This window comes from Toxorhynchites rutilus, chromosome 3 (genome assembly GCF_029784135.1).
Source record: "Toxorhynchites rutilus septentrionalis strain SRP chromosome 3, ASM2978413v1, whole genome shotgun sequence".
Taxonomy (NCBI): Eukaryota; Metazoa; Arthropoda; class Insecta; order Diptera; family Culicidae; genus Toxorhynchites; species Toxorhynchites rutilus.
In genome coordinates this window covers 264,089,168-264,117,156 of record NC_073746.1, presented here as the reverse complement: position 1 = coordinate 264,117,156, position 27,989 = coordinate 264,089,168, and the positions used below count along the sequence as shown (strand labels likewise).

The following is a 27,989-nucleotide window of genomic DNA, read 5'->3' as shown; positions in this document are numbered from 1 at the left end:
AAATAAAAATGGATCACCGAATGTGTTGATAAGAGCAAAACAGTTCTGCGATTGGACCCATGAACGTGCGCTTAGTAAGGAAACGTGAATGTGATAACGATAAATAATTTTTGGGCGGGACGAAGTTTGCCGGGTCAGCTAGTAAGAAAAATAAACACATGGGATAAAAAAAACAAAAAAGCCACTAGTTGGGACCTGAGTTCATGATGGAAGACACAACGGACCTTTGACGAATGCTAGTCTAACGGAAACTCCGGTAGTAAATTGAAATAGAGATTTTATTAGAATTTGCTTACATTTTTCCTTGACTCGCTTCTGTGTTATGTTGGTTGTGTTTTACAAATTTATTTATCTTCATTTTCTTTGCTTGTTTTTGATCTGTTGTTTTTGAAATTCATACAATATTTCATTAACATTTTAGAAGGATGGCTATTCGAACTAACTGAGGACAATTCTAAGAATTGGTTACTTATACTCACACACTTGTCTTACGTTGTCATTTTTCGCGATTTGCTTGCTTGCTTGTATGTTTGTATTGACTTCTTGTATAGAATAAACATGGGTAAAGTTAGGGTAAAATGTGACTTAAAGTTAAGGAAACGTAAACATAACTGGTTGCTAGCGTTAATATTATATATGGTTTAGTTATTTTAATTCGATCGGTCCGTCCAAAGATACGAATATATATGCATTTGTTTCAAACGTTCTGTAAAAACTAAATAATTCAACTAAGATACGATTTTAGATCACATTTTCGATGGAGAAAGATATATAAAAATTATTTTACATTATTTTGTCACTATATTGTTGGTTTTATCACATGATGAACTGATAAATGGCCTGAAAATCATCCACATCGTACAGGCTCAGTAGTACAAACAAGACGTAAAGTAACTCCAACGACGTAAACAGCAGAAAACATCGACGTCATGCATTCGTGTCAGTACTACGGGGCTGACGTTGAACACATTGCCCTTTCTCACACATGCTGATGCCTTTCATTAGATTATTATTTCTATTATTGTTATTATTACTAAGCTTATTAATACCACCGGACATACTGATGCCGCCCCCACCGCCTCCACCGCCGTATTCATGATGATTGTGCAAGATTCCTCCGCCATGACCGGTAGGCGTCTTGTAACTGTTACCATTGTACGTCGTGACAATGTGATTCCCTCCGTTGACGATGCCGCTGTTCCCACCATGGTTCTGGATGTGACCGTTTCCACCTGCAGGATTGTAATTCTGATATCCCTCGTACAGATTGTAATGGTCGTGGTAGCTATACGTGGGATTGTGATCCGTCAGCTGATTTCCATCGATGAAGTTCAACGAAGAAAACAACAAAGGGAAAATGTAGAAAGTAACAAACATGATGGCATAGATGACAAACTGTAGCACAATACATGTCCATATTAGATTAATCTGGGAATACAAAAGATGCATCATTTCAAGCATAGGTCGTTTGGTAATGTCCATTTTGGCTTACTTTACTCTTCCTAGTATGCTTCGTTACGTTAACAAACGGCACGAAAGACAACGTCAGTCCGATCCCGAAAAGCAAACCGGCTATCAGTCCGGTAAAATTTTGCTGCCAGGGCAATGTTCCTAATCCGAATAATGTACACCCGATAACTAGTAATTTGATCATAGCTACGTGCGGTTTCTTCAAGCTCTTCCAGTGACACAGCATTAACTGGATCATTAGCGACGATAAAACGCCAGCCAGTGATGGTAGTGGACCGACCTGTAATGTGGAAATTTTTTAGAGTTTGTTTTATCCAGTTATTTCATGGGAGACTTTACTTCAGCTTTGTATGGTACAAAAATTGCGCTCGTCAGGTTGCCAGCGATTCCAGACCCAATGTACAGGATCGCCATGCGCAATGGACCGATCAGTCGTTCCAGGTCCGACATCAGCAAATGCTGAAAGGCAACGGTGATTGCTAGATGTATGATACCTGCGTGTAGACAAAGCGACGTGAAGAGGCGATAAAATTGATCCGGGTAATTGCTGGCCATGAATGGAAACATTCCGCACACATCGTTCAGACAGGACACCTAGGATAAAAAAAAATTAGAATCTAAAAGGTAGATAAATCGGGCGATATGATTCGCACCTGCGAGCAGAGAGATGCTTCCTCGTGGAAATACCCGTTTACGAAATCACAGTACTCCCTCGTAGTAATACGACATTCTCCGTAGACCCCTATACAGCATGGGTGACCAATCACCTCGCACACCATGTGTTCCGCGGTGTGGTCCTTGAAACGAAATCGTTGAGAGAATTGATTGTTCTTACGACAAATCGGCCACTTGGTGATATCATCGGGCCACTCGTGTGGTGCTACCGAGGCTGGAGCATCACAGTACTTCGGATCGAGACCACATACACTGCCCGAAATTCGTCCACCGGGGCCGGATTCGCCCGGGGACCACTTCTTCCAGGTTGCGATGGTTTTCTTCAAGTTAAACTAAATAGAATGTCTTATCTTTCTGAAGAATATAGAAACTTACTGTTGGCCAAAGTCCACGCATTGAACAGTCCGCTTGGGAGCTCTGTACACAGCCAGAGTCGTCGTTTCGAATACAACAAGCCGTCTCCCGTTCCTGCTTCCGTGTTTTGGAAATCACCTCAGTTATCCTAGAATCGCGACGCATGCAAGCTCCATATTTTGCACCCAAGTGTACAATATCCGTATTTCTCAATCCAATCCATACATTCCGGGTTTCTTGGTGATGGACCTAGTAAAAATACAATCAAAAGCAAAGACCAAATTTCTCCGATAATCGCAATTGTTACCTGTTGTAAGCTCAAACTAGTTACCAGCACCTGGGCTGTTTTGTATTCCATTCCTATGCCGATCGGGCCGAAACCATAGCAGATGAGTGAAATTACAAGCACCAGAACCTGAACCGTGTTCACCCAGTAGGTGAAGAATGGTCTGTAATCGTACCGATCGTCCAACAAATTGGGCCTAAGCAGTTTTATTTTGTTTCCGATGGGTCTCATCGAGTTGTCCAAAACGCCGTCCAGTATGTGGGAAGAAATTCGTTGTCCAAGTGTACCATTTGCACCCTCACGAATTTGCAGTTGCAGTTCCGAGGATCGTGTACGCCACCCGTTAATGATGCCACTGCCAGCTGGACCACCCATTCCTCGATCACCATCCGAAACGAACAACTGACGCGAGTTGTCCACGACCTGACCTTGATTGACTGGTGGACCGGACGTTTGGACCGGTGTGTCGAAGAATGTTTCTTCCTCCTGGATAGGCTGCAAACCATCGCACAAATCGCTATCTTCACTGGTAAGCTCGACATGACCCGGAGCGAAGCTGCGAGACCACTGTTTCTGCTTCCGTAAACGTTTTTTGGTGATACTTCGAATCAGGAATGATACACCATTCCAGAGAACCGTTGGTACAGAGGGTTTTCTTTCAGCTTTGATAACAAAATTATCGGAACCGTTGTCGTATGTATAGTATGGATTTGCTCGTTGCCGACGAGTTTGCTCGGTGTCCCGCTCGTCTTGACTCTGAGCAGGCAGTATATCTGGTCTGTCGACAGGTGGAATATTCTCTTCCGTCGTGTTATTATTAGTATTGCTGTTACGATATGCAAAATCGTATTCATCCTTTAAATGTCCGAAACGACGGATAGCAAATCGTTTTTGTCGATCCTCCCATTTGTGCTTCTCGTATTCTTCGTTCAAGCTGTCCACGCCGAAAAATTTGGCTGTTTCGTGCTTCAAATACTCCTTTACACGTTGCTTGCGGGACAGGGTTGAAACATTGGAACGAAAAACTTGTTGCGCATTACGCTGTAATGAGGATGCCGGCGAATCGCTGACCATTGGCGAATGAGGTTGCATTGATGGTCCTGGCAGCGGTACGGGTGCAACATGGACAGGCATTGGTTGCGGCTGTTGTGGTTGTGGGGCTTGCTGCTGTACTTGAGGTGGTTGCTGTGGGATTATTTGCTGCGCTGGTACAGATTGTACTGTTGGCGGTGGTTGAATTTGCTGTTGTGCTGGTGGCTGCTGGAGGATACTCTGCTGTTGATATTGTATCAATATCGAACGACTGTTACTGTTGGTTATGATACTATGTTCTGAAGAATTGGCCGATGGTTGTTGGGATGGTTGTTGTTGTTGTTTAGCTATATTTCTCGGTATGGTTGAGATGTCACGAGGTTCCAGCTTGTTATATTTATCTGGTGCTATTTGTGGGTGTGATTGTGCTGCTGATAAAATATTAGTTGAAATTTGAGACGATGGTAGATGATGGTGGGGCAACTGCGCTGCGACTTGTGATTGATGATGATTGTGCGAAGTTTGATGTAGACTACTGGGTGATTGTGCTGCGGTCATTGACGAGGATAACGAGGCTGGACTCATGGGCGATTGCTGACCAGTGGATTCGGTAGTCGATGAAATTGATAACGGCTGTGGGCTGATGAGGCCACTTGTCTGAGTGGTTTGATGAACACCCGTTGTTCTTCGTAGTGTGCTGCAGTGGAGACAGGATGCACTTCCGTTTGGTTCACTCATGACACTGACTGGAGTGGCAACCCGACAAGACGACTGGTCAAGGAACTCGGCACTGGGAGCACGCGCCACCAAATATTCTGTGCTTTGGCGGGACTGACGGCCTGTATTTATAGTTTGGGCTGAGAGTGCAGAGCTAGGTACCGAGCAACTGGTGGTCAGGGAAGACTGACATTTCATGGGTTGAACACGTGGTGGTGTGGCATAATGATCGGATGTATCGAATCCCTTGGGTGGTGAAATTGTTTGCTCATTCGGACAAGATTTCACGCGGAAGCGATACGGTCGTGTGCTGGTAAGATGGCTATTTCTTTGCTGTGACGATGTTTGGGTCAAGATCGCTGCCATGAGTTGGGTTTGTGGCTGGTACGTTGGTTCCTGGGGTGGTGGAGTCGGCACATATCGCTTGACTGGAGTGTGAACGTTGGAGTTGAGGTACCCATAGCTGTCGGTTGCAGACAGTGGGTTCGTGTTGTCGAGGAAGTGCGCTGGGGGAGGAATGTAACGATCACATTGTGGTGACATATCACGGTAGCTCTCGCCAAGACTGTGGCGGTATCTGTGGGATAGATGGAACCAATATTAGAACAAAACTTATAAGTAATTATTTTTATTGATTTTTATACTTTTAATGTGTTCATTAAATAATTATGTTTTTTTGAATCTATGTTTTTGTTGAACATTGCATTTTGAAAAGCTAAAATCTTCGAAGTTGTTGACCTGATTATGTATATCAAATTAGCAGATATACCAGGTGTGCAATTTGAAACTGTCCGGTTTTTTTTTTCTATTAAGAAAACACATAATTTTCAGTAGAACCTCAAAATATTTCTATTTGAAGTAGTCCCTGTTTGATTCTACACATTTCACATTTCACATTTTCATCTCTTATGCATCTTGCGGATTTCTTTCCTACGAAACTTTTTTTGTTTCGATGAATACCATTCGCCGAAGTGCTTCTTTTCAAGTGCATGTCCCAGTGAAGCCAAAAGGTGATTGTCTGAATGGGTCAGGTCTGCGGAATATGACCCATATATGTATGATAAGTACATAATGGGCCTGATCACGAACGTCACTTCACGGTGAAAACGAAGTGAATTGTATACAACCTTATTACGGCTGTCACCGTGTGTGTAGAATCCAGAAGAGTTCATCCGTCGTGACAACTTAGATGAACTAGGTGTTATTATGAATACCACGACACTGTCATGTCACGGAGAAACACAGGTATATTTGTCACCTGCGTTTTAGATGGTGAAAGCTAGTCACGCGGAATGGAGTAAGTTTTCTTTCGTATTTATTTAGCTTTTTTGCTAACATTTTGGATCTTGTCTTGTCTTGTTTAAGCAACAAAAGATAAACACACAGCAATTTACCCGCTTGGTGGCATTTTTAGAACGAAATTCTGACGTATCAAGAGGGCGTAGATTTGTTTATATGGATTTGGTAAATGCGCTATGAGATGTAATTAAGATTAAAAATGTAGTTCCCGTAGGCCCATTGAAACATGGCGAAGGTCTACTTCCGATTGTCCTGAATGAGCAGATTTTTGTTTTGTTTTTATTTTTAGGATTAGACTTAGAGAGAGTTGCAACACCATAAAATGGCAATGGAGACCACTGGCCCAAATACGATCATTATGATTGATTATATATAATATTGATTTGTTGATATTTTGAATATAAAATAATAACTGTAAAGTTTTTCCAACATTGCAGAGCTAGTTTTTTGTAATTCATACATTCACAAGACCAGAATTAGGACGATAGTTATAACTTTTTACGTTATAGATATGTACAACGGTTTTGTTTTGAAGACATACTTTGAATGAAAGAATATTGAAAATATGATAATAAGTTTCAAACAAGGAAAGAATTAGTCTATTATTGCAAAGCTTTCACAAGATACAGTTTTTAAAATCTTCTCTAGTTCTTTTTCCATAAGTTTGATATTCGTCTAAAGCAAATCTGAAACACTTTCCGCTTTTGTCAAACTCCTTGAAACCTATCAGATGTTTTCTATGAGGATTATGCTTCTGACGCTGCTGACCAGTTTCTGTTTAAATAATTAAATCGAACTTCATGTCCCGTATATCAAATTACACGAGAATGGAAGGATAAGAAGATTAAACTTCAGAATCCCATATTGGAGTAGCTCAGATTATACTGATCGTGAGGTAGAAGATATTATTATTCATCAAAATTGTAGAAACGGTTCATAAAAAATGATTCTAAATATTTCTCACTATTTAAACGAGCAACACAGAACTAAGTACAAGAGTATGCGATATTTCAATTATTCAACATAATAGTCATGTTTTATCTCTAGCGTAAAATTACATTCTCATATGTTCAACAACTACATTATTCCCGAGCAACCAGGTATTCCTCCTCATCTTTGAGCCAGCATTTGACTCAGCAAACTAATCATCGAGGTATAATCGCAAACTTGTCATTCTAAAATATACGACTAATTAAATGGAATATTATCTCATACGCTGTATTAATTTTACCTACATAACGCTCAAACGTCCGAAATTATGCAACCGACACAACGTTCAAACACCCGACATTATGCAACCAACATGTCTCTTATAAACGAGAATGAACACTTTCACTTCACGGAATTCATTTTTACACGCAACTGTCCGTGACAATGATGATAAAAAAACACAAAAAGATTAAGTGAAGTGTAAGTGTCGTGAAAGCTTACGTGACAGTGATGTTCGTGATCAGGCCCAATATTAAAAAAAACCTGATTTTCAATGAAGGTAATCGGTTATTATTTATGGTATAATGTAAAAAAACAAGTCACTATGGAAAAGTTCATGTTATAGAATCTTTCTTGGTTTTTATGTAGAACTATGTCGTTCATTTCAGTACTGAGTGTAGGTTCAAAGTCTCGAAAACGAGGGGGTTACGTTCGGAGTACAAGGTTTTGAGCCTTAATATCTCTCTGCCGGATGAACGAAGTGGCATGAAAATAATTTTATTCGAAAGATAAAAGGTCTACTAGTTCTGATTTTCTATTTATTGACTACGAAACGGAGGAATGAATAATATAAAAACTGTTTAATCTGCTTACTCGGTTCCATCTGATCGCTGAGATATGATTCTGAGCCACAAAGGTGGGGTGCTCAATATAATGCTGCGAATTCAATTTATGGACTGATAACAGCCACTGGAGTTTTCTGCGACTGAAATACTAGATCAAAAGCAAGGTCCCTTCTACTAGCAGTTTATGATTCAATACTTCTGTATTATCTGTACTTTTGGTGCGTTGTGTTACATGAAGTAGATCTAGCGCGATCTACGATCTAGATACCAAGATTCCCCAATCAAAGGATTGTATTAGATGTGTGACAGTTCATCATGAAGTGCGACATCCAAATCTTACTTAGAAGCAGAAATTGAATTTGAAGCTGTGAAGCTGTTTGAAGCTTAATTAAAAATTTGCGGTCAACGATGGGGCAGATATGCTTAACACGTTGAGCCTCATACCGTTATTGTTGCGCATTCCATTGAACCGCCAACAAGAGAGCGAAAGCACAATTAATGGGAAACGCTTTTACAATATCGATCCCAAAAATATTTATTTGAAAACAGGACGATAGTCTGAAATAAAATAGTCACGTTTTGACATCTAAAAATAAACCATAAGACCTACACGTGAAAATTTTGTGATTTCTTGTTCGTCCTATCTAATACTATAATAAATACGTATCTTGTTTCGATAAATTATTATTTTTTTCATTTCATTAGAAAATTAAAGTTTTGATAACAGAATATTATGGATGACACCCATGAAATCCATCCCGGGTGTCACCCGGTCACGCTACGCCACTGATTCTGCGGAACATATCAGTCGGAAGAAAACAACTGTTATAGATATAGATATACTTTTCTCAATTGTTATCTCAACAGTTACTTCGTAAATTACTTCAACGAAGCTCATTCATGATTGTTTAGTTGTTGGTGTATGTCGTCGCTTCGTTTTGCTATTGGTTCTATACAAAGCGGACATTATCGAGCCAGATTACGTGCGTGCCATTGCACAATGGTCCAGGAGATGCATTGAGGTGGAAATTAGCATTTAGAGTTTGACAGTTATTCTCTAGACAAAAACTGTATTAGACAAAGTGGTTACTCATGATAGAGCGCTCGTTTTTATGTTGTCAGAAATAGGGCGACCAAAATTGTCGATGAAATAAAAAATCTAACTTTCTTTTCTTTCTAGATAGAGGTAAACATGGTTCGACAATGTTGTAGCTCCAATTATTTGAGATATCTTTGTAGAACAAAGTTTTTCTCTATCTCTTGAAATAACCGTAATAGCGCCTTTTTTCTAAGTTACGTTAGGGTCACCATGGAAGAAAAATGTTTTTTTGCTCTAACTTTTATATTTCAAATTTTACATGCAAACTGTCTTCGAAAGACTTTTAGAGCTTACTGATACAAACGTTTTTCGATGTAAAACTTGTCAATATCTTAACTCTACTCAATTTCATTGATATTTCTTCCCAAAAAACACGCTCTATTCATTTGTTTGTCATTCTTTCTGGGGCAAACATAAAAAATGTTTGTTGACGTAATTTGAAAGACAGATTTCACTCTATGTAATATGTGATTTTCAAAACTATGTTATTTTTTGTGTTTGAGTAAATAAAAATTGAAATCATGAGTTTTTGGATGAAAATCCATCAACAACTTTGAGCAGGATTAGGATTTTGACATGTTCTGCATCGAACAATATTGGTATTGATAAGTTCTAAAAGTCGTACGAAGACCATTTTGATGTATAATTTTAAATATAAAAGTTAGAGTAAAAAAACCCGTTTTTTTCATAGTTACCCTAATGCAACTCAGAGAGAAAGCGCTAAAAACAACTTTGTGGGAGATATTCATTTTTTAGACAAAAACTGTCTTAGACAAAGACATATGATAGAGCGCTCATTTTTATGTTATCAAAAATAGGGTGACCAAAATAGTCGACGAAATGAAAAATCTAACTTTCTTATCTTTATAGATAGAGATAAACATAGTTCAACAATGTTGTAGCCCCAGTCATTTTGAACAACTTTGTAGAACAAAGCTTTTTTCTATCTTTTAAAATAATCTATTTAGCGCCTTTTTTCTAAGTTGCATTGGGGTGACCATGAAAAAACGTGTTTTTCCTGCTTTAACTTTCATATTTCAAATTCTACATCAAAACTGTCTTCATACGACTTTTAGAGCTTATCGATACCAACATTTTGCGATGAAGAACTTGTCTATATTTTAATACTCAAAGTTATTGATGGTTTTTTACCCAAAAACTCATGAATCCAATTTTAATTTATAAGCTCTATAAGTCTTTTGAAGACAGTTTGCATGTAGAATTTGAAATATAAAAGTTAGAGCGAAAAAATAGTTTTTTCATGGTAACCCTAACGTAACATGGAAAAAAGGCGCTATATCGGTTATTTCAAGAGATAAAGAAAAACTTTGTTCTACAAAGATATCTCAAATAATTGGAGCTATAACATTGTCGAACTATGTTTATCTCTATCTCTAACGAAAAGAAAGTTAGATTTTTTATTTCATCGACAATTTTGGTCACCCTATTTTTGATAACATAAAAATGAGCGCTCTATCATATGTAACAACTTTGTCTAATACAGTTTTTGTCTAGAGAATAACTGTCGAGCTCTAAATGCAAATTTCTAATTAAAGGGTGTGTCACATCAAATTGCATCACGGAAAAAACGCTGTAGAAATTCGCCCAGTAGACCGATCCTTTTGAAAATTTTAGACAGTAAAATAAAAACTATTAAACAACTTTTGGCATTTTCTTTTTATTCATACTTCGAGCCCAAGCCCGTATGCTCGCACCTTCCTCTTTACCCCGTCCATAAGGTTCTGTACAACGTCAGGTTGTAGTTTTTTTTGAACAAAAATCCATTTTCTCTTGAAGCCCGCCTCCGATTTGACAACTTTTGTGTTCTTCCGGAGGGCCTGCTTCATAATCGCCCAATATTTCTCTATTGGGCGAAGCTCCGGCGCGTTGGGCGGGTTCATTTCCTTTGGCACGAAGGTGACCCCGTTGGCTTCGTACCACTCCAACACGTCCTTTGAATAGTGGCACGAAGCGAGATCCGGCCAGAAGATGGTCGGGTCCTCGTGCTGCTTCAATAGTGGTAGTAAGCGCTTCTGTAGGCACTCCTTAAGGTAAACCTGCCCGTTTACCGTGCCGGTAATCACGAAGGGGGCGCTCCGCTTTCCGCAAGAGCAGATCGCTTGCCACACCATGTACTTTTTGGCAAACTTGGATAGTTTCTGCTTGCGAATCTCCTCCGGAACGCTGAATTTGTCCTCTGCGGAGAAGAACAACAGGCCCGGCAGCTGACGAAAGTCCGCTTTGACGTAGGTTTCGTCGTCCATTACCAGGCAATGCGGCTTCGTCAGCATTTCGGTGTATAGCTTCCGGGCTCGCGTCTTCCCCACCATGTTTTGCCTTTCGTCGCGGTTAGGAGCCTTCTGAACTTTGTATGTACGCAGGCCCTCCCGCTGCTTGGTCCGCTGGACGAATGAACTTGACAAATTCAGCTTATTGGCGACATCCCGGACCGAACTTCTTGGATCACGTCTAAACTGCTTAACTACGCGCTTGTGATCTTTTTCACTGACGGAGCATCCATTTTTGCCGTTCTTCACCTTCCGGTCGATGGTTAGGTTCTCGAAGTATCGTTTTAGTACTCTGCTGACCGTGGATTGGACGATTCCCAGCATCTTACCGATGTCCCGATGTGACAACTCCGGATTCTCGAAATGAGTGCACAGGATTAATTCACGACGCTCTTTTTCGTTCGACGACATTTTTCCAAATTTACGAAAAATTTACAGTGAAGCATGGCCAACGTGATCTATACACTCTTATCTGATTATAAGCGAAAGCTGAAGATATAATTCCTAAAAATTAAATTTCTACAGCGTTTTTTCCGTGATGCAATTTGATGTGACACACCCTTTAAATGCATCTCCTGGACCATTGTGCATTGGCGATGGGTCCGATAGCGTTCAATATGAAATGTTTAATCACAGGTTGCGCTGGGTATTTCCAAGGAAGAATCAATTATTGCACCGTAGATTCTTGAGGACCGCTGGTGTATGACAATAGGGAATCGTTAGCAATGGAAAGGGGTGCGTTGAAAATGATCATCCTGATTTGCATATCAACGTTATCCTACACTTCGAATGGATTGGTGCGGAAGCTCTTATGGTTTCTGGAGTTTTGAAAACATTGTTTCTTTTGGCTTATCCCCTTGGTATTAGAAATATTCTTATTTGAGAAACGTAAATACACCCCGATTGTCCACTGAATTATCCCGCATATTCATTTAAATAATCTCTATGCTAAAACGTTTGTTCGATAGCTACAACCGATTCAATCGATTCGTATTTCGCTACCTAATTGGATTGAATTTACCCCGGGAGTTCAGGAGATCTTGAATCATCTATTACTTGTGTATTTGTAATTAATTTGAATTGGTAATTATTAATTACACTTGATATTTACTTGTACATCTATTGTACATCTGTACTGATTTGTACATCTATTTAGTTCGTTGAACATGGCAACTCGGTAAGGGCAAAAGACACTGTTTGCTCGAAGCCAACTATTTAACACTTATGGACGAATAGAATTTGATCAACGTGTACTGGTGGTATTGATCAAATCGTGACCGGAATAAATCGCTGCAGAAAACAACAGCAACAGAAATGACCGCAGTGTAGAAGTGAATATTGTGGTGCCAGAAAAACATCATGCCTCTACAAAACCGAAATGTGTTACAGGAAAAAGCGTAATTTCTATCATAAATTATTTGTTTTCGTTTTTCGAAATTTGTTCTGAGGTGAATGTAATGGGGGAGAAATCCTCATTTAACGAGGATCAGGAATCGCAATCCGAGTCCAGCGCCGACCCGCCGTCGGAAACAGCGGTGTGTCGCACGTAAACCAGTGTTCCACTGATTGCCCGGTTAGTTTTAAACATAGGATACGATCCTTCAGCAAGATCCGACCGAGTTTTTCGAGCGTCGGACGACATACGTTTGCCTGCTGCATTACGTTTGCCCGGCGCATAATCCTAACTCGTATACATACTCGCACACGGTATCACAGACAGTATTCTACCCATGATGTTTTTCCCGCGTCACAGAATTTCTAGCCTATTACACTTTTCCTCAGCGGTTGTTTTTGGTGCGATTTATTCCGGGAATCTGATCAAATATATTTGACACTTAAACTTTTTTCAGGGCCTTCAATTGACCATAATTGTATTGTTAGAGAACAACTACGTCCACGCGACGGAGATCGATCCACGGTTGAATGAAGATCGATTCATCCATACAAGCTTTGCTTGAAACTGCTCTGCTCTGCCAGAAATATCGGGCTGTTGTGCTATTAACAACACAACAATGATCATATCAACTGTCTTCGCTGCCCGGGGGTCTAACTGAACAATGGAAGAACAGAAGGAATTCTCTTACGCCTAAAAATGGCTACGGTGTAATGTACAATTTACAGATACGATAAAACATGTAACATTTACAGGATTAAAAATCCGGCTCTGTTACAGCTAAAATGGTAATGAGCCTAAATAGAAATGGGATAAAAATGAAAAAAACATGTACTGAAATGTTTTGATAAAGTAGTGTTTGTACCAAATGTCAATGAAATTTTATCTGTTGAAAATGTTTCAAAACCTTAAGCAACGTGATACAGAGTTTGCCATTTCAGACCCAAAAATTAAACGCATACACAGGATGTTAATTTTGAAGGGACGTTTTTCAAACTTCTGTTTCTGACAGCGGGATTCGTGACATGTGTCAAAGTTAAAAAGTATAACTGAACCTTCCTAAAATGTTACTTTGGTGAAAGAACACACATTGTGATGTAGGGCAAAACTCATTTAATTGAGCTTCCTACAGGAAAATTACAGCCAGGGAAATTGGGTGTTCGAAAAATCGAACGTTGGGCACAATGAACGTTTTTTGTTTAACAAAAAGTATAGCATTTTTTTCGATGCGAATAATATGGACATATAGTGGGGGATATGTACATGTTTGAAGAAGTGTAGAAGTTTACTCCTCGTGAGAGGAATAATTTTATTCAACTAAGGTCTGAACTCATCACGAATGTCTGATAAATGATGAAAAAATCGAATCAATCCAACTAGAAGTGATATTGAGCTTTTCAACAGTATAAATGGACAGACCCTCAACTATTTTGCTTTTGGTTCCAGTCAGCTTCTAGACAGTCCGCCTTTGGTGATTTTGTTCCCGTTTATAAATGCAGGGTGTTCCTTAGGAATAGAGTAACCAGACTTTTCACAGTCCATCTCACTCCCACTGGAAACTGTCCGTTCACCCCACTAGTACGATTATTTCAATAATTTAAATTTTCCACTCACAAATGAATTTACTTTTCCGTACATACCTTATATCGCTGCTCTGTTAACTCATAAACAGAAATATAACCATCAACGAATTGAATTTTGAAATTAAAATACTCAAAATGCTTAATATCGAAACCGCAAAAATTACATCCACATGCAGAATCATGTTTGATCTTCGGTTTTTGTTTTCCACTTTTGATCATGTAGAAGAGGTTCTAATTATCAGAAATTTGAAATTCATAATGTAACTATGCCGGCATACATATCTCAACTAGGTACTACCAATAAAAATGACGCAAGTAATCTCTACGTTGAGAAGACAAAAGTTAGTGCCGTCCAAGAAGAATGGAACTATGCAAATCAACCACCTGTTTATCTTATCTTCACTGTCCGTCTTACCCGCATGGAACGATGATTCTAACGATATTGCTTGTGTGCAGGCATCCCAAAAGTACTGCATTTTCATAACAGTCGGTATGAAATTGAATCGACAGTCTCTGTGAGCACGCTACACTCGTATACAAGCGACAAAGCATGAATGCATAAAGTAATACTATACAGCAACAGTCGGTGTTTCGTCGAATTCAACTAATTTGTCGTGCCCGACCGTAGTGAGCCGGGGAGACTGTTCGTTTCCGATTTTTTCGTGTCTGCTATTCCGTTCGCTCTGTCGCCGTAACAGTCGCTGACGAAGCGATGAATCTCATCGGTTTACCCGGGTTACTGTCACACGTGACTGTCGCCAGAAAAATGTCATGACATTTTTCTGGCGATCGTAATGCTAGCCTGTGTCTTATGCGTTTGTGCTTCTTCAGCAGTACGCTTTGAGATGTGTATCGGACATATGGCTGTGATCACAAGTTGCGTGCACACATAGGAAGCCGAGTTAATTTCATATCGACTGTAATAAGAATGCTTTACTGTTGGGATGCCTGAATCCAGATACACAAATGATCAACAATTCATATGAGAAAAACACGCACAGCCTAATAATTCTAGGCGAGAGTTTCTTCGATAATATATTGGTGACGTCGGAAATACTCAGTGTTGGGAGTGTTTAGATTTATCCTCCAAGTTGGAAACTAATGCAGCGCGAACTCGATTATATACAGTCTCCGATTTCTTTTCACTGTATATAATCGAGTCAAAAAAATGTTTTTTTTAATTTGTTTTTCATGCATATAATTTTTGATTATTGAATGTAAAAGAAGAATTTAATATATTTTCCCAGAATCTCTCAGGAGGTGATAGATGATCATATTTCATGGGAAAAACCCTCCTACGCATATGTTCGAATTTTAACAATGACAGAGTTATAGAACTAAACTGGCTCTACACTAAAAAGTACGCTACGTGAGCCAATTATGTTGCTTTCATTTGAAAGATATTTTTTTTAAATCTCTAAAACATTTTCTTGCTAGTTGTACGTTTTTCTCATAATCCAGTGGACCGATATGGCTGATTTTTTTTAGCATGTAAAAATCTTATTATCTGAATTGTTACGTAGCGGTTTTTGAAAATTATGAAAATTGCCAAAATGTCGGCCATTTGATAAAAAAAAATTCAACAAAAATCGTAAGGCCGTGGTTATCAGAGAAGTTATCAATGATGATAATCGATCGAAGCAGATAGGTCCTTTTCGTAGGTCACACAAGAATTCATTTTTGCATGCTCAAAAAAAACTTCTGCTAAATTGGTCCACTAGATTCTGAGATAAACGTACCACCAGCTGAAAAAAATGCACTTAAAGATTCGTACAGCCATGTTACTCTTGAGATGACCCCATAGTTTTTACTGCAGATTTTCAACGAAATGAAATATCGAAGAATCCTTCCGGTACAACATTGCATAAAAACCATTTTTTCGATTTACCAGAGTTTACCAGAACAGATTCCCGAAAAAATCGCAAATGAAACAAGTATAACGAAAATTTTCGCACGTAGAAGATCTCATGGAAATAAATTTGTACATAAAAAAAGGCAATGTTTTTTTTATTAACTTTACACTTTCAAAAATAGCTGAATGTTCAAATCAAAACATCTCTATATGTGGAAAATTCTTCAGATCATGATATAATTATAGTTTTGAATGTCAATGAATCATATATTTCAAAGCAAGAATCAACCAGGCAAACCTAATTCACCAGGTAAAAGTATACCGTCGTATTCTGAAATACAATCGAGTTAGAATTACCCGAACGGATCGCAATTTTGCATTCTGTAATCCGTTCGACGACTCAAGTTCAATCGAGCTATGCATCCTAACCACACTCAACCGTATCAAACATGGGTTCTATGTAACAGAGTAATAAAATCTTGCATGAACAACATATGTATTAATGTTCTGCAGTTCTGTAGTTCCGTGAAAAGCATTAAATACATTTGCAAGTCCGTGAATGAGGGCAGTAATGTGGCTGTATTTCAAATTCAGTATATCGATATGAATATGAAACACACTTGCAATACACTTGTTGTTTGTCATATAACAACGAATATATTCGCTAAAAATTATCTAAATGGCAGCATAACGTTTACCGGGTCAGCTAGTAATAATGATAATAATACTAAAATGTTACTTTACATTTTTGTTGATAATATTAAGATTACGCGCTAAACATATTTTATTCATAAATAAAATAAAATCTCCTTCATGTCCAAACCTACATTGCTAAGTGCGCAACACTCCCCCCAGCCGCATTCTAATCTGGCCCTACAGTTGCATTCGCGTAACTTTCATTCACACGACTTCCACCCACGACACTTCTCCAAGCACCTCTTTCAACAGATTCTCTTCTGTTGCTCACACTATTTCCCCCGAAAACTTCTCTACATAGAATAGCCGCGTCATCGACAAATTAAATTTTCCCATATCGGAATATGCTGCAGAATTCGCCAGTTATTAATTGTTATTAATTCTCCGCTGCACAGCAGATTAATCTCTTTAGTTTGCGAAAATGAAATGAAATAAAATGACGTTGTACTGGAAAAATATATACTAAGACACCCGACATCATCAGCACGAGGGAAAAAAACCATCAACGACGGTAGCAACGTATAACTATTGCATTCAGAATCTACAAAAACATCACTAATGAGCAAGCGGGTCTGTCGCAGACGAAAGACCAAAATACTCTCACATGGGAATGTATTCGTGTACAGTACACGACAGTAACAATAAATGTCGCATAACATTTCCACTGTGTGACTGTAGTTAAAAATTCAATCGCGTGACTGTCACGGGACAATGGTGGCGACAGTCATGAGATTACTGTCGTGATGCAGTACATTTGGTACCCCTGCTTGTGTGAATAATCTTCCGACGATTCCGGTGGGCGATGAATCGATGAAAAAAACCTAAATGATGATTCTATTCAACTGAATAATAACCTCCCTACCCTCAATGCCAATGTTTTAATAATCGGGGAGTAATAATTCTTAAGCATTGAAATTTCTCCATGACCAACAATAAAAATAACAGTAATAGCTTTCGTTTGATAGAAAAAGTCTGTCGGTAGTAAGTTAAAACTATATGAAATAATAAAGAGCACATCTCACCATGGGTGGATTAATTCAGGTTTATATTTAGAGACTTCCATTCTGTTGTGATTGTTCGTTCCGGAATGTAAAATTAATACGTTTATGAACGCCGCATATTAGCTAATTGAAGTGACGTTTAGTTCGCAGTATGTTTGTACTTGTAAGAAAAACGTGCGGGGTTCGGCCAATGTTTGATTTTTCGAACAGTCATTTCTCATGTTTTCTAGAACATTTGTCTACCAGAAGAATTAAGCGTTTCAATTTAGTAATACACCGGGTTTTTTATAAGCAGTAAACTATTGTTTGATGAAATGTGAAAAGTTTCTCTTACTGAATCAATCGTGCTTGATTACAGGTTCTAAAATTCATGGTGGGACAGTTATGCCTAGAATATCAACATGGGATAATTGGACTTGATGTTGTTTTTTTGAATACTGGGAACAAACAAAATGTTTTTTTTTGTTTTTCCAAAAGATTGTGCATAAAAACATCGTTTTATGAAGAAGGGAGTGATCTGCAACACCTTTGCAGAATATAAATCTAATTGTTGAAACATTCGCTAACAAGGTGTACACGTGTTCTGTTAAAGTATTTTTTTATTGTTCTGAAAATTAGTTCGTTTTTCCAAACCAGAAATGAGTGTATTAGCCCCACTGGAAGCGTGACATAAAATTCTTGTACAGGAAAACCTCTTCTTGTGCGGAGGACAGAGACTGCACAAAAGAAAATAACATTAAAAAAACGTGTAAAACTTCACCAGTAGCTTTAAAAAATCGTGTTCGTATGTATTATATATGAGTGTACCTCCAAAACCTCAAAAGCTCATTTTTTTCATCACAAAAGTCATTACTGCCCATGTTTGTATAGGAGACGTAAACGACAATATGAGCAAAATCGACTTTTACGCTGTTTTGCATTCTACACAATGTAATACGTTTGCTCAACATGTAAACAAACATTTTTTGTTCGAAAACATTTGAGCAATTTTGAAAAAACCTTTCCATACAGCTTTCATACATCGTTCGAAAATCAACAATTATCAGTATTATGTACTATAAGCTAAATCTACACTGCCGTAATCTCGCAAAGTGACGCAAGTGCCAAAATTGACATTTTCCTTTTTTTTTATAGATCGATGAAGAATTCCAAATGCTTTCAAACAAATGCGAAGTTTTACAGAAATGTGAAAAAATGACCCCGTAAAAGCCTAAAAACGGAGTGGCGCAAGCGCCATTTCCACTGTGATGTGGCGCAAGCGCCATTTTCCCTATGGTGTGACGTGATTTAATTGTGATAGGAAGTGATTTTCTATCTGATCTGACAGCATAGAATGGATTAGCAGGGACAGCAAATTTCACATAAAAACATCTTCCGTAATGAACGTTTAGCATAATGAGAATCACTTTTCCGAAAAGCTCGTCATGTCAAATATTTTAATCCAAAACAGTCCATCTTCATGCAGTGCTACCTTTATAATAGCAATTTGTTTCAGAACTACAAATCATGTTCTTTGCTCTGTTTATAAATCTCGTCAAATATTTAAATTCATAAAATCAAACTCACCTCAAAGGAAAAAATTATCCTTGATCGATCACATATTGCACGTAAAAATGGTAACTAATTAGTTTAAACTCATCAATTTAATTGTTGATTACCAGAATTGATGTCTTTTGATGGCAATGATGTCTTCTATCCTCAGGTATCAAGCGATAAAGCTTCTTGACGTATCTGCTTTACATCGGATGATTCTGGACGGGATTATCTTATGGTTTCAATGTCGTATTTTGGATTTGAAAAAAATTGTACTGTCCATAATTGTTACAATCGGGTTCTCAACTATGTTAGCCTGTTCAACGCATGTTACAAAGTCGGCAAATGTGTAGAACTTTTCTCCCCGATGCTTTCTCATGCTCCGCTCAACGACAGCATTTTGGATAAAATAATTGGAAACAGATTCTCGCATACTTTTATGGATGAACGCTAACCGGTTGTGGAAACAGCGATTAAAATTTACTGTTTCCACAACAAATTGGCGTTGGTGAAATAGCTTAAATAAAACAGCATTTTTTCAAAAATCAAGTCGATGGCAACGTTTTTTCATCAAGTGTACACAATTTTATTTTTTTTATCTATATTATAGTGATTTTCAACTCATTTGGCTGGTTCGTCACTTTTTACTTCCATTTTTGGAAGAATGTCGGGAGTGAGAATTGAACTCGTGACCTTTAGCGTGAGAGGCATGGTGTAACAGGTGTACATTTGTGTATTGTAGCGTTTAACATTTCTTGTAAATATTCCGTCAAGTGTTATGTATTTATTTTCAATATTGTACATACACTTACTTTCTAGATAATTTATTTATATATTTATTCACCCACTTTTGGTAGATTTATTTATTTATTTATTTATTTATTTTTATATTTATTTATATTTATTATTTATTTATTATTTATTCATTATTTATTTATTTTTTATTTAATTATTTATTTATTTATTTATTCGTTGGTGGACTTATTATGTTAATATTTAAATGTTGTTCCGTGCATGATTCAATTTTCCTATTCACACTTGCCAAACTTCTACTGTAACATAATGATTCAGTATAAATGAAACGGACTTTTTCTTCGTGGAAATTGCACGCAATGGGTTTCATATATTGCATGAAATCGTTGTGTTGTTGTACGCAACACCACATCGAAGAGCGCGAGTAAAGCTCATGTTCCGCCACACCAACACATGCTAAGAGCGAGTAGCTTAAGCTACGCTCTAAGTGGTCACTCATGCGCGAGAAAAATAAAGAAGCCAGGTTTCGTGGAAGAATCGCGAGAATTAGCTCAACCTTGACAAAAAAAGAGCGGACAATTATGACTTGTTTGGCTGCGTGACTGGGGGTTTGAGGAAATTCGCGGTTCAAAAAGAACATTATTTGCTTCGGCAAATATTGTTCTCCTGAAGTAAAAAGGCTAATTGTTTCAAGGGACTCGAACGCTTTTGCTCGTCCACTTTGATCCAATCAGCGGAAGAGGCAGCAGTGCGATTTTTCAAAATCGCGTCGCGGTGTGACTTTACAAGTAAATTCTGTATAAACGGTTTTTTCAAATGTACTTAATGTTGTTTGTTCTTGATAGGGAATTTAACGAAAGTTTTCGAAGACTTTAGATATCCGTTAAGTGTCTGTGCTTGTGAAATAAAGCTCAAACAGGTAAAGTTTAGTTTGTAAGCCATTAGTTCAAATTCTTATTGCGTCGAACAGCCGTTCGACGGCTGTTTGTTAGGGATTATTTCCCAGGTAGACACTCCTTGGAAGCTCGGCGCATCGCACTCAATCAGCCGGACGCACTTATGACCCCACGGTTGGAGTCAAATTTTCCCGACAAGCCTATTTCCGTCGGAAGGGAGTGCTACGTCACTACAGCACTCCGGACAGAGCAAGCAGAGCGATAAAGTGAGTACCCATCCCGTTATAACATGCGCATGTGGGTGGGTATTTTTAAACTTGGAACTGATGAGACAGTGATCACTGAAATAAAGTTTACGCTTAAGAAAATTGAGACGCACGTGGCACGGAATTGTTAGGGATATTAGGGAAAATGAAATTGTAATTTAGCTAGTTAATAAATGTTTAAATGATATTTAGTTTTGTTATTTGGAGAAACCGTACGTTTTATGATCGTTCGTGATACTGTAGTCTGTTTGATTTTTTGGGTATATGTTTGGAGTCCCACTATTGTTTCTGAAACGAGAGGTAATATTTGGACAGCAGAAGGATTCGAGTGAAGAGCAATTTGTTGTGCCTTTTTATCCAGGTTCAGCTGCGAATTTCCTCCGCTCCTTTGAGCGAGTAGCCGAGCAAGTCATAGGAACGCATTTAGGAAACATTTTGAAAAGAGTCACTGTTCGAGCGATTCTTCAACAATTTTCAGAGGCCAGTTTCAAGACTGGTCCTTTGCCGGGCAAATCTCGCGTGAGTGGTCCTCCTAGAGGTGGCGCTTAAGCCACTCGCCTTTAAAGAATCCCCGGAACAGTGGCGGAACCGTAGCTGTGAGTTCTGCACGCTACAATGGATGTTACCACTACGCCAGATCGCCTCCTGTACACAATTTGAACAGATCAGATTTTCGTAATGTACGCGTAAGCTGATTATACATGCAATTTTATGAAAAGTCTCGTACTGAAAATTCTTCCCTCTGGCGCTTGCGTCACTTTGCAAGATTACGGCAGTACATTTGAATCACATTCTTTGTAGAGTCCAAACATGCCTGTCACGATAGCATCTTATTACTAAGTGTTTCCTAATAGATGAATATAAGAAACCATTGAAATGCTGCTCACATAATTACTATTTTCTGTACACGATGAACAAAGAGAAGCAATTGTGTTTTTTAATGTTATAATTACCTAAAATTTCTGCATTTGAATCTTCAAGTAGATAATGAAACAATCAGATCAGTAGTTAAATTAAAATAATATTGGTTCTTAGCATTATAACTTTTTGGATTCAACATTGAATTATTCCACATACTCAGCATTCACTTATACTGTTAGTGTAAGTCACTCCACCATCTTTATGCGATTGATCCTGATATCGGCAAATCATGTTGCTAAAATTACCAACATTGCAGATTGCCTTCAATTAATTGAAAAAACACGAACCTGCTGTTCTTATCATATCCCAGAGTCATGAACACCTTTTCCAGACATTCCACTAAATTTCTTCCGAACCTTTATGATTTTATCCGATAACAACAAAAACTACCGACAGAGACGTTTTGACTATTATCGGAATTGTAAATACTAACGCTACAAACAGAGCAACCTGGTGATTACGTCTAGCTATGCGAACAAATGTTCATTGAAACGATTGATTGTCCGCATAAATAGACGCAAGCGTTTTTCAAATGGAAAAAATATGTTATAATCCGCAAAATCACCTAGGCCCTCTTTTTGCCGATAATATCCTTCAACTGGACAGATCATTTCATCGGAAATTTGCATGGTTATGCTTGTAGGCCAAAAAACAACAAAAATGCGTTTTCCCAACACTATTGGTGTTGTCGATTACGTCTCCTATGCAATCATGGGCAGTTTACATGACCTTCGTTGTTCGACATCATGCTATCCTTCATCACAATTCCATAAAATGTTAGTAGCAAGACCTTTACGATAAAGATGCGCATTGAGTGTGGAACGATTGAACATCAATCTGAAATCATTCTAATAAATTTTCTATCAATATTAAGCCCTTTAACCGTTTGAGTCCTCTTTTTATATGCCAAATATACGGGGAACCGCAATAGCACTTTTCTTGTTTTATGTTAACATTTTTGACTTGGCACCTTTTAACGAAGGATTTCGTCTTTCGAAAACATTTGTAAAAGAGGACTTGACGCACTATGTGTAGCAAACCAGAATTGTGAATGAAATTGTGTAATTTTAATTTATTTAAAATAATAATACACATGTAAATAGGCTAATGTTGATAAATTTTATAAACGCTACTTTTATGCGTCTTTTTCGATTAACTCAACTTTTGTGACCTAATCAGTTATCTATATTTATTAGTATTTTTTTAAATATACCCAAGCTCATCCGCATTTTTGGCATATGCTCTCAAAGTTTGCTCCGCACTCAAACGGTTAGGCCAGGAACGGCCAGGAAACTTAGGGAATGATAGGGTAAAACCATCTTCCAAGTTCATCTCTGTCCTATTGATGTTGCCATTTTGTTATCATTCTGGTAAGTGTCTGCTGTCGGCAGATGGAGAAACCTTAAGATTTAGTTACATCTTATTTTCAATTTCGTAGAACGTCCTCCCTATCAAGAAATCAACAACGTGCCTGTGGCTTGAGTTTTTGTATTAATTGAATAGTCTCATTGCTGTGACGAGTTACCGATAGGGACTTGAAGGTATTCATTTATTATGAATTGCTTCCGTATGGCCAAACACTGAATTCAAATCTCGACTGTCAACAACTGGACTGTTTGAAGCTACCGATTGACCGGAAACGGACAAAATTGACCAACAGAACAGGTGTTGTGTTTCATCAGGACAACGCAAGGCCACACACGTCTGTAGTGACTTGCCAGAAACTCCGGGAGCATGGTTTGGAAGTTTTAATGCATCCACCATATAGTCCGGACCTGGCATCAAGCGATTACCACTTTTTTCTAGCATGGGAAAACTTCCTGAGTGTTGGGAAATTGGGATCAAGAGAAGATTACTAGAATTTTTCGCCACCTTCTACTTCTATGAGAGAGGCATTATGGAGTTACTATTTAAATGCCAACATATTATACAACAAATCGGTGCATATTCAACCAAAATCGAACAATCCGAAACACCTTAAATAAAGTTTTGAATTTCACGTAAAAGTAATGGACTTTTTTTCCCCGACCTATTTTTAAAATAACTTTCATTTTCACTACTAGTCCCGAAACATAATTGACACAATGTGTAGGTAAATTCTTCATTCACTCACCTGTTGTTGGTTGACGGACTCATTGTTCTCTGCTGAAATGTATAGTGCCGATCTGTGTAATGATGTGCCGATGGGGATGGCGATGGCATTCCCATGACATAGTGATCATTGCTGGGTGCTGGCGAGGGTGGCTGCAGACAGCTGCTGTCATCGATGATATATCGCTCGCTATGCATGATTCGGTTACTAAGCGTGCCGTACTGAAGTTCTGGCATATAGCGTTGACCTGAGTAATTGCTAATGACACTCCCGCTGCCCACTGAGATGTTATCTGCCAGGTTGAGACCATCGTGAAAATTTACAGCTTGCGGTATCAGTTGTTGTTGGTAGTGACTGGGTCCAAAAGATGAACGTCGGCTGCCGCGGGTGAGCGTGGCGTTTCCTCCGCCAGACCCTGTCGTTTGAGTGAGAACCTGCCCTTGGCTCTGATGATGCGACAGTGTGTTCGATGGCAACGCAGCTGATAGCTTGGTCTGATGCTGTTGTTGTTGTTGTTGCTGCTGCTGTTGCTGCTGGTGGTGTAAATGTTGTTGTCCATGTCGATGGTGTTGTTGTTGAGGGAGGTTGTGAGGATTGCTATAGTCTGAGCAGTCCTCCATAGAAGACATATCCTTATTGTCTAGGGAAATGAAACTTGTCCTCTTTCCATCAACGCCCACATATCCTTGCGCTTTACGCTGATGTTTTCTTCTTACTTACATCCTTTTCAAGCATCACAAAAAAAGCCACCGATTGTAGCATTAACAATAACAATATCGATGAAGATTAGAAAAATCGATCAACAGTAGAAAATATTGTGTTAATTATAAACTCATGCGGAATTCTGTCACTATCGGCTCCGCTTTTCACTAAATCTTCTCCACCTTCATGTATCACAAACATATGCGTCCTTTTCGGGAAGAAAAACTAATCTAGCCGTGTGAAACACTTTCAACTACTGTTAACTCCACATTCCGACGTTCACTCAAGTTATGGCGTATAGTCTTTCTTCCATCTACGTTCGAAAAGGATTTTCCACCATTACAGATATTTCGTCTGCACCACTCGTCGACTGTTGAGTTTTGCACTGTTCGGTAATCCAAAAGGGAATTCCCATTACTGTTGGATGCTCAGGGAAAATCCGAAAATCATCAGCTTTTTTTTCCAATTTCACTTCCTTCAATGTTTTCGCTTCGCCGTTCCTCGATCAAACATAATGGTTGACAAAGGGTGGTCTCAGCCCCCAACTGTCGAGTCTCTCGTTGAACAATCTGTAAGAGGGCGATGAGTGGTGAAAAAGGAGAAAACGGGATTCCTTTGCAGTAATGTGTAAGGGCGAACTCGGGGACTTGCTGTTTATTTCTTTCGTTTTTGGGTAATCCACTAAGAATTGGAGTTTTCCTCCACACCTAAACAATGCACCGACGTTTGAGGATCACATCCATCATATGCAAAGTAAAAAAAATCCTCAAATGAATTGATTTATTTTCTGACAAAAAGTTCTTGAATCTGCCTGCTGTTTTTTCAAATGGTGGAAAATAAAACTCTCAACGTCACATACTTGATTTTCCCTACGGTGGAACTGTGTGCGTGTTTCTGTTAGGAGGGAGAATTTTGTTGAGCGAGCGTTCTCTCACTCTCATTTCTGTGCACGGTTGGAGGGTGTGTGGTTTGCAGGGTTGTAGTCGATATTACGAATGTACAATAATGCAAAATGTATCTACGTGAGTCTGATTTAATGTATGATTATTGTCACAGCTTCTTGTATCATGTCTACATGGTTTCATTTTTAGTATCTAATGTTATCATTTGTAATATTTGGCTTCATAATTGAACTCTGTTTTCGATTCATTACATTCGATTTCTACTGATTTCGTAGAATTTATGAAACAAAATTTTTGTTGTCTCTATCTTGCTCTTCTGCAGGCTATGAATCGTACCGAAAAATATGGAAAATCCTAATAACATGATGAAAGCAACCAAATCCTACTGTATTTTAGAGCAACGATATGAGATGAATCTATTTGGCAACCACAAATCAATGCACGAAAGAATGAAAAACAGTATGTTCACCAATACCAATAATTTTCCAGACAGCAATGAAAACAATTTTCCGATATCACGTCCATCCTGTCACCAAATGCGTGTTTAATGTATGTGTGTGCGCTGTTCAACTCTCGTAAGGGAAGAACATAAACGAAGCCATAATAAAATGCTCAATGTTTTCTTTTCATAAGAAATAAAGAAGAGAGGATTTTAGAAAATAGCCACTGAACTGGAGGAGAGAGCTTGTGCGCATGGTCGTACATTCCGATTTGAAGGAAACCGGGATGGTTTTGACACTTCTTGGTCCGTGCTTTCATATATGTTTTGTTCTCTATTCGGTGGTGGAGTGTTGAGTTTAGGTGTAGAGATAACGTGATAAATTTGTGGAGAAATTTGATAGCTTTTCAGAAAGCTTACACTGTTGCTTAGTGAATATCTACTAGATGGCTTCTGAAACATGGAGCTTTATCTATTATCTCTAGTTTGGCGGCTAATGAAAATTAAAAGGAATTTACTTATTAGGTCACTTTATATATATATATATATATATATATATATATATATATATATACATATATATAGAGAATAAGAATGAAAATGTGATTCTTCACATTTCAGTCACAAGTCAGTCTTAGTCACATTGACCCCTAGCTAAATAATTTTGTGTTTTAGCTTATGCATTCTGATCTTGAGCTGTAAAAATGAATTAGTGTTTCTATGGTTAACATTCGACAACAAGTGGATAATTTCTTCTTTCATGTTAGATGAGTCCGATAAGATGACCGTGTTTTTAGTATGCATGAGACTCTGTAACATTTTTTCTAGGTAAGCTGATTTGAATATCTGTTCTCTAAGCCTGTTGATGAGAATGAATGATGAAAGATGCGAGTGAGTGTTTGGGGACTATCGCATTCTTGTTGATATTTAAGAATATGTTTCCGGGACTGCCCATTATCAATACTTGGAAAAGTCTCCTAATCATTTTACTGACAGGGCAAATTATTGAAACAACATCGTATTCAATCACCAATGTACCGCAGCTCATTTCAAATCAACTGAACTTAAGACCATGAACCGACACTCATTTAAGTTGAAACATTTAGTTTTTGCATTATTTTCCACACTCTTTCGTAAACTGTCGCACTGAGAATGAACATCCAAAATATTCCGAGAAATATCATATGATACCGTTCAGATGTTTATATGCGCGTTCATGAAAATGCTTTCCTGATTTATTTCCAGTTCGGTTCCGTTTTTGTGTTACCACGCAGCAGTTACACAGGATACTTCCTTCGATTGGTAATGGGACTTTAGAGTACAGAAAAGGTACGGTTTTCAACCATTGAGAAACAAATTTTCAGTTTCTATTTCTTAAAATATGACGTGGCAACTAAAGCTCAATCATTCCGATGGAAGTTGTTGAATCGAAATAGAAAAAGACGAAGACGAATTGAATATCGATTCGCGATACTTTTTGAACAGACCACGAATGTAATTTATTTTAACTGTCTTTGTATATTCATGGTGCTCCCGAGCGTCAAAGAAAATTCTTCCGACTTGCACTGTGGTCACGCGTATTCTAGAACATGCCTCTCAGAATGTATTCAAGGCATCTCAACAAAGTACTAATAAAAATGATGCAAGTTGACTACGTTGAGAAGGCAAAAGTTCCACTGGGAACGTTAATGCCATCCAAGCAATATATTCATAAGTAATGAAAAATAAAACCATTATATCTTATCTTCGTAACATGTACAATAAACAAAACAAAATAAAATACACACACAATAAACAGCAACAACTTCAAGAAATCTTCTATGAATTTTTGCTCAATTTTTATTGATTTGAATTCATTCGAACATTCACGTTTTCTTACTAAGCGAACGGTCGTGGGTTCAATCGCGGAACTCTCCATTCATTGATCTTCCAAATGGCCCTTCTCAATCTCTTTTTAATATATAT

At 38.2% G+C, this 27,989-nt stretch overlaps 1 protein-coding gene across 2 annotated transcripts; it reads right to left on the bottom strand.

The window, feature by feature from the left end:
- Window positions 1-260: 260 nt before the first annotated feature.
- Window positions 261-25,518, bottom strand: LOC129778597 (inactive rhomboid protein 1-like). Of its 2 annotated transcripts, XM_055785588.1 has the most exons (8): window positions 25,391-25,518; window positions 24,003-25,252; window positions 2,807-5,111; window positions 2,521-2,748; window positions 2,124-2,477; window positions 1,810-2,064; window positions 1,493-1,750; window positions 261-1,428 (listed from the first exon to the last, which is right to left on the bottom strand). In XM_055785588.1, the coding sequence occupies exons 2-8, from the start codon at window positions 24,608-24,610 to the stop codon at window positions 928-930; spliced, it is 4,509 nt and encodes a 1,502-aa protein (XP_055641563.1). In that variant the 5' UTR covers window positions 24,611-25,252; window positions 25,391-25,518; the 3' UTR covers window positions 261-927. The 2 variants fall into 2 exon arrangements, with proteins under 2 accessions (XP_055641563.1, XP_055641564.1); XM_055785589.1 differs by having other exon boundaries at window positions 2,124-2,465; window positions 24,003-25,518.
- Between the last annotated feature and the right edge of the window lie 2,471 nt (window positions 25,519-27,989).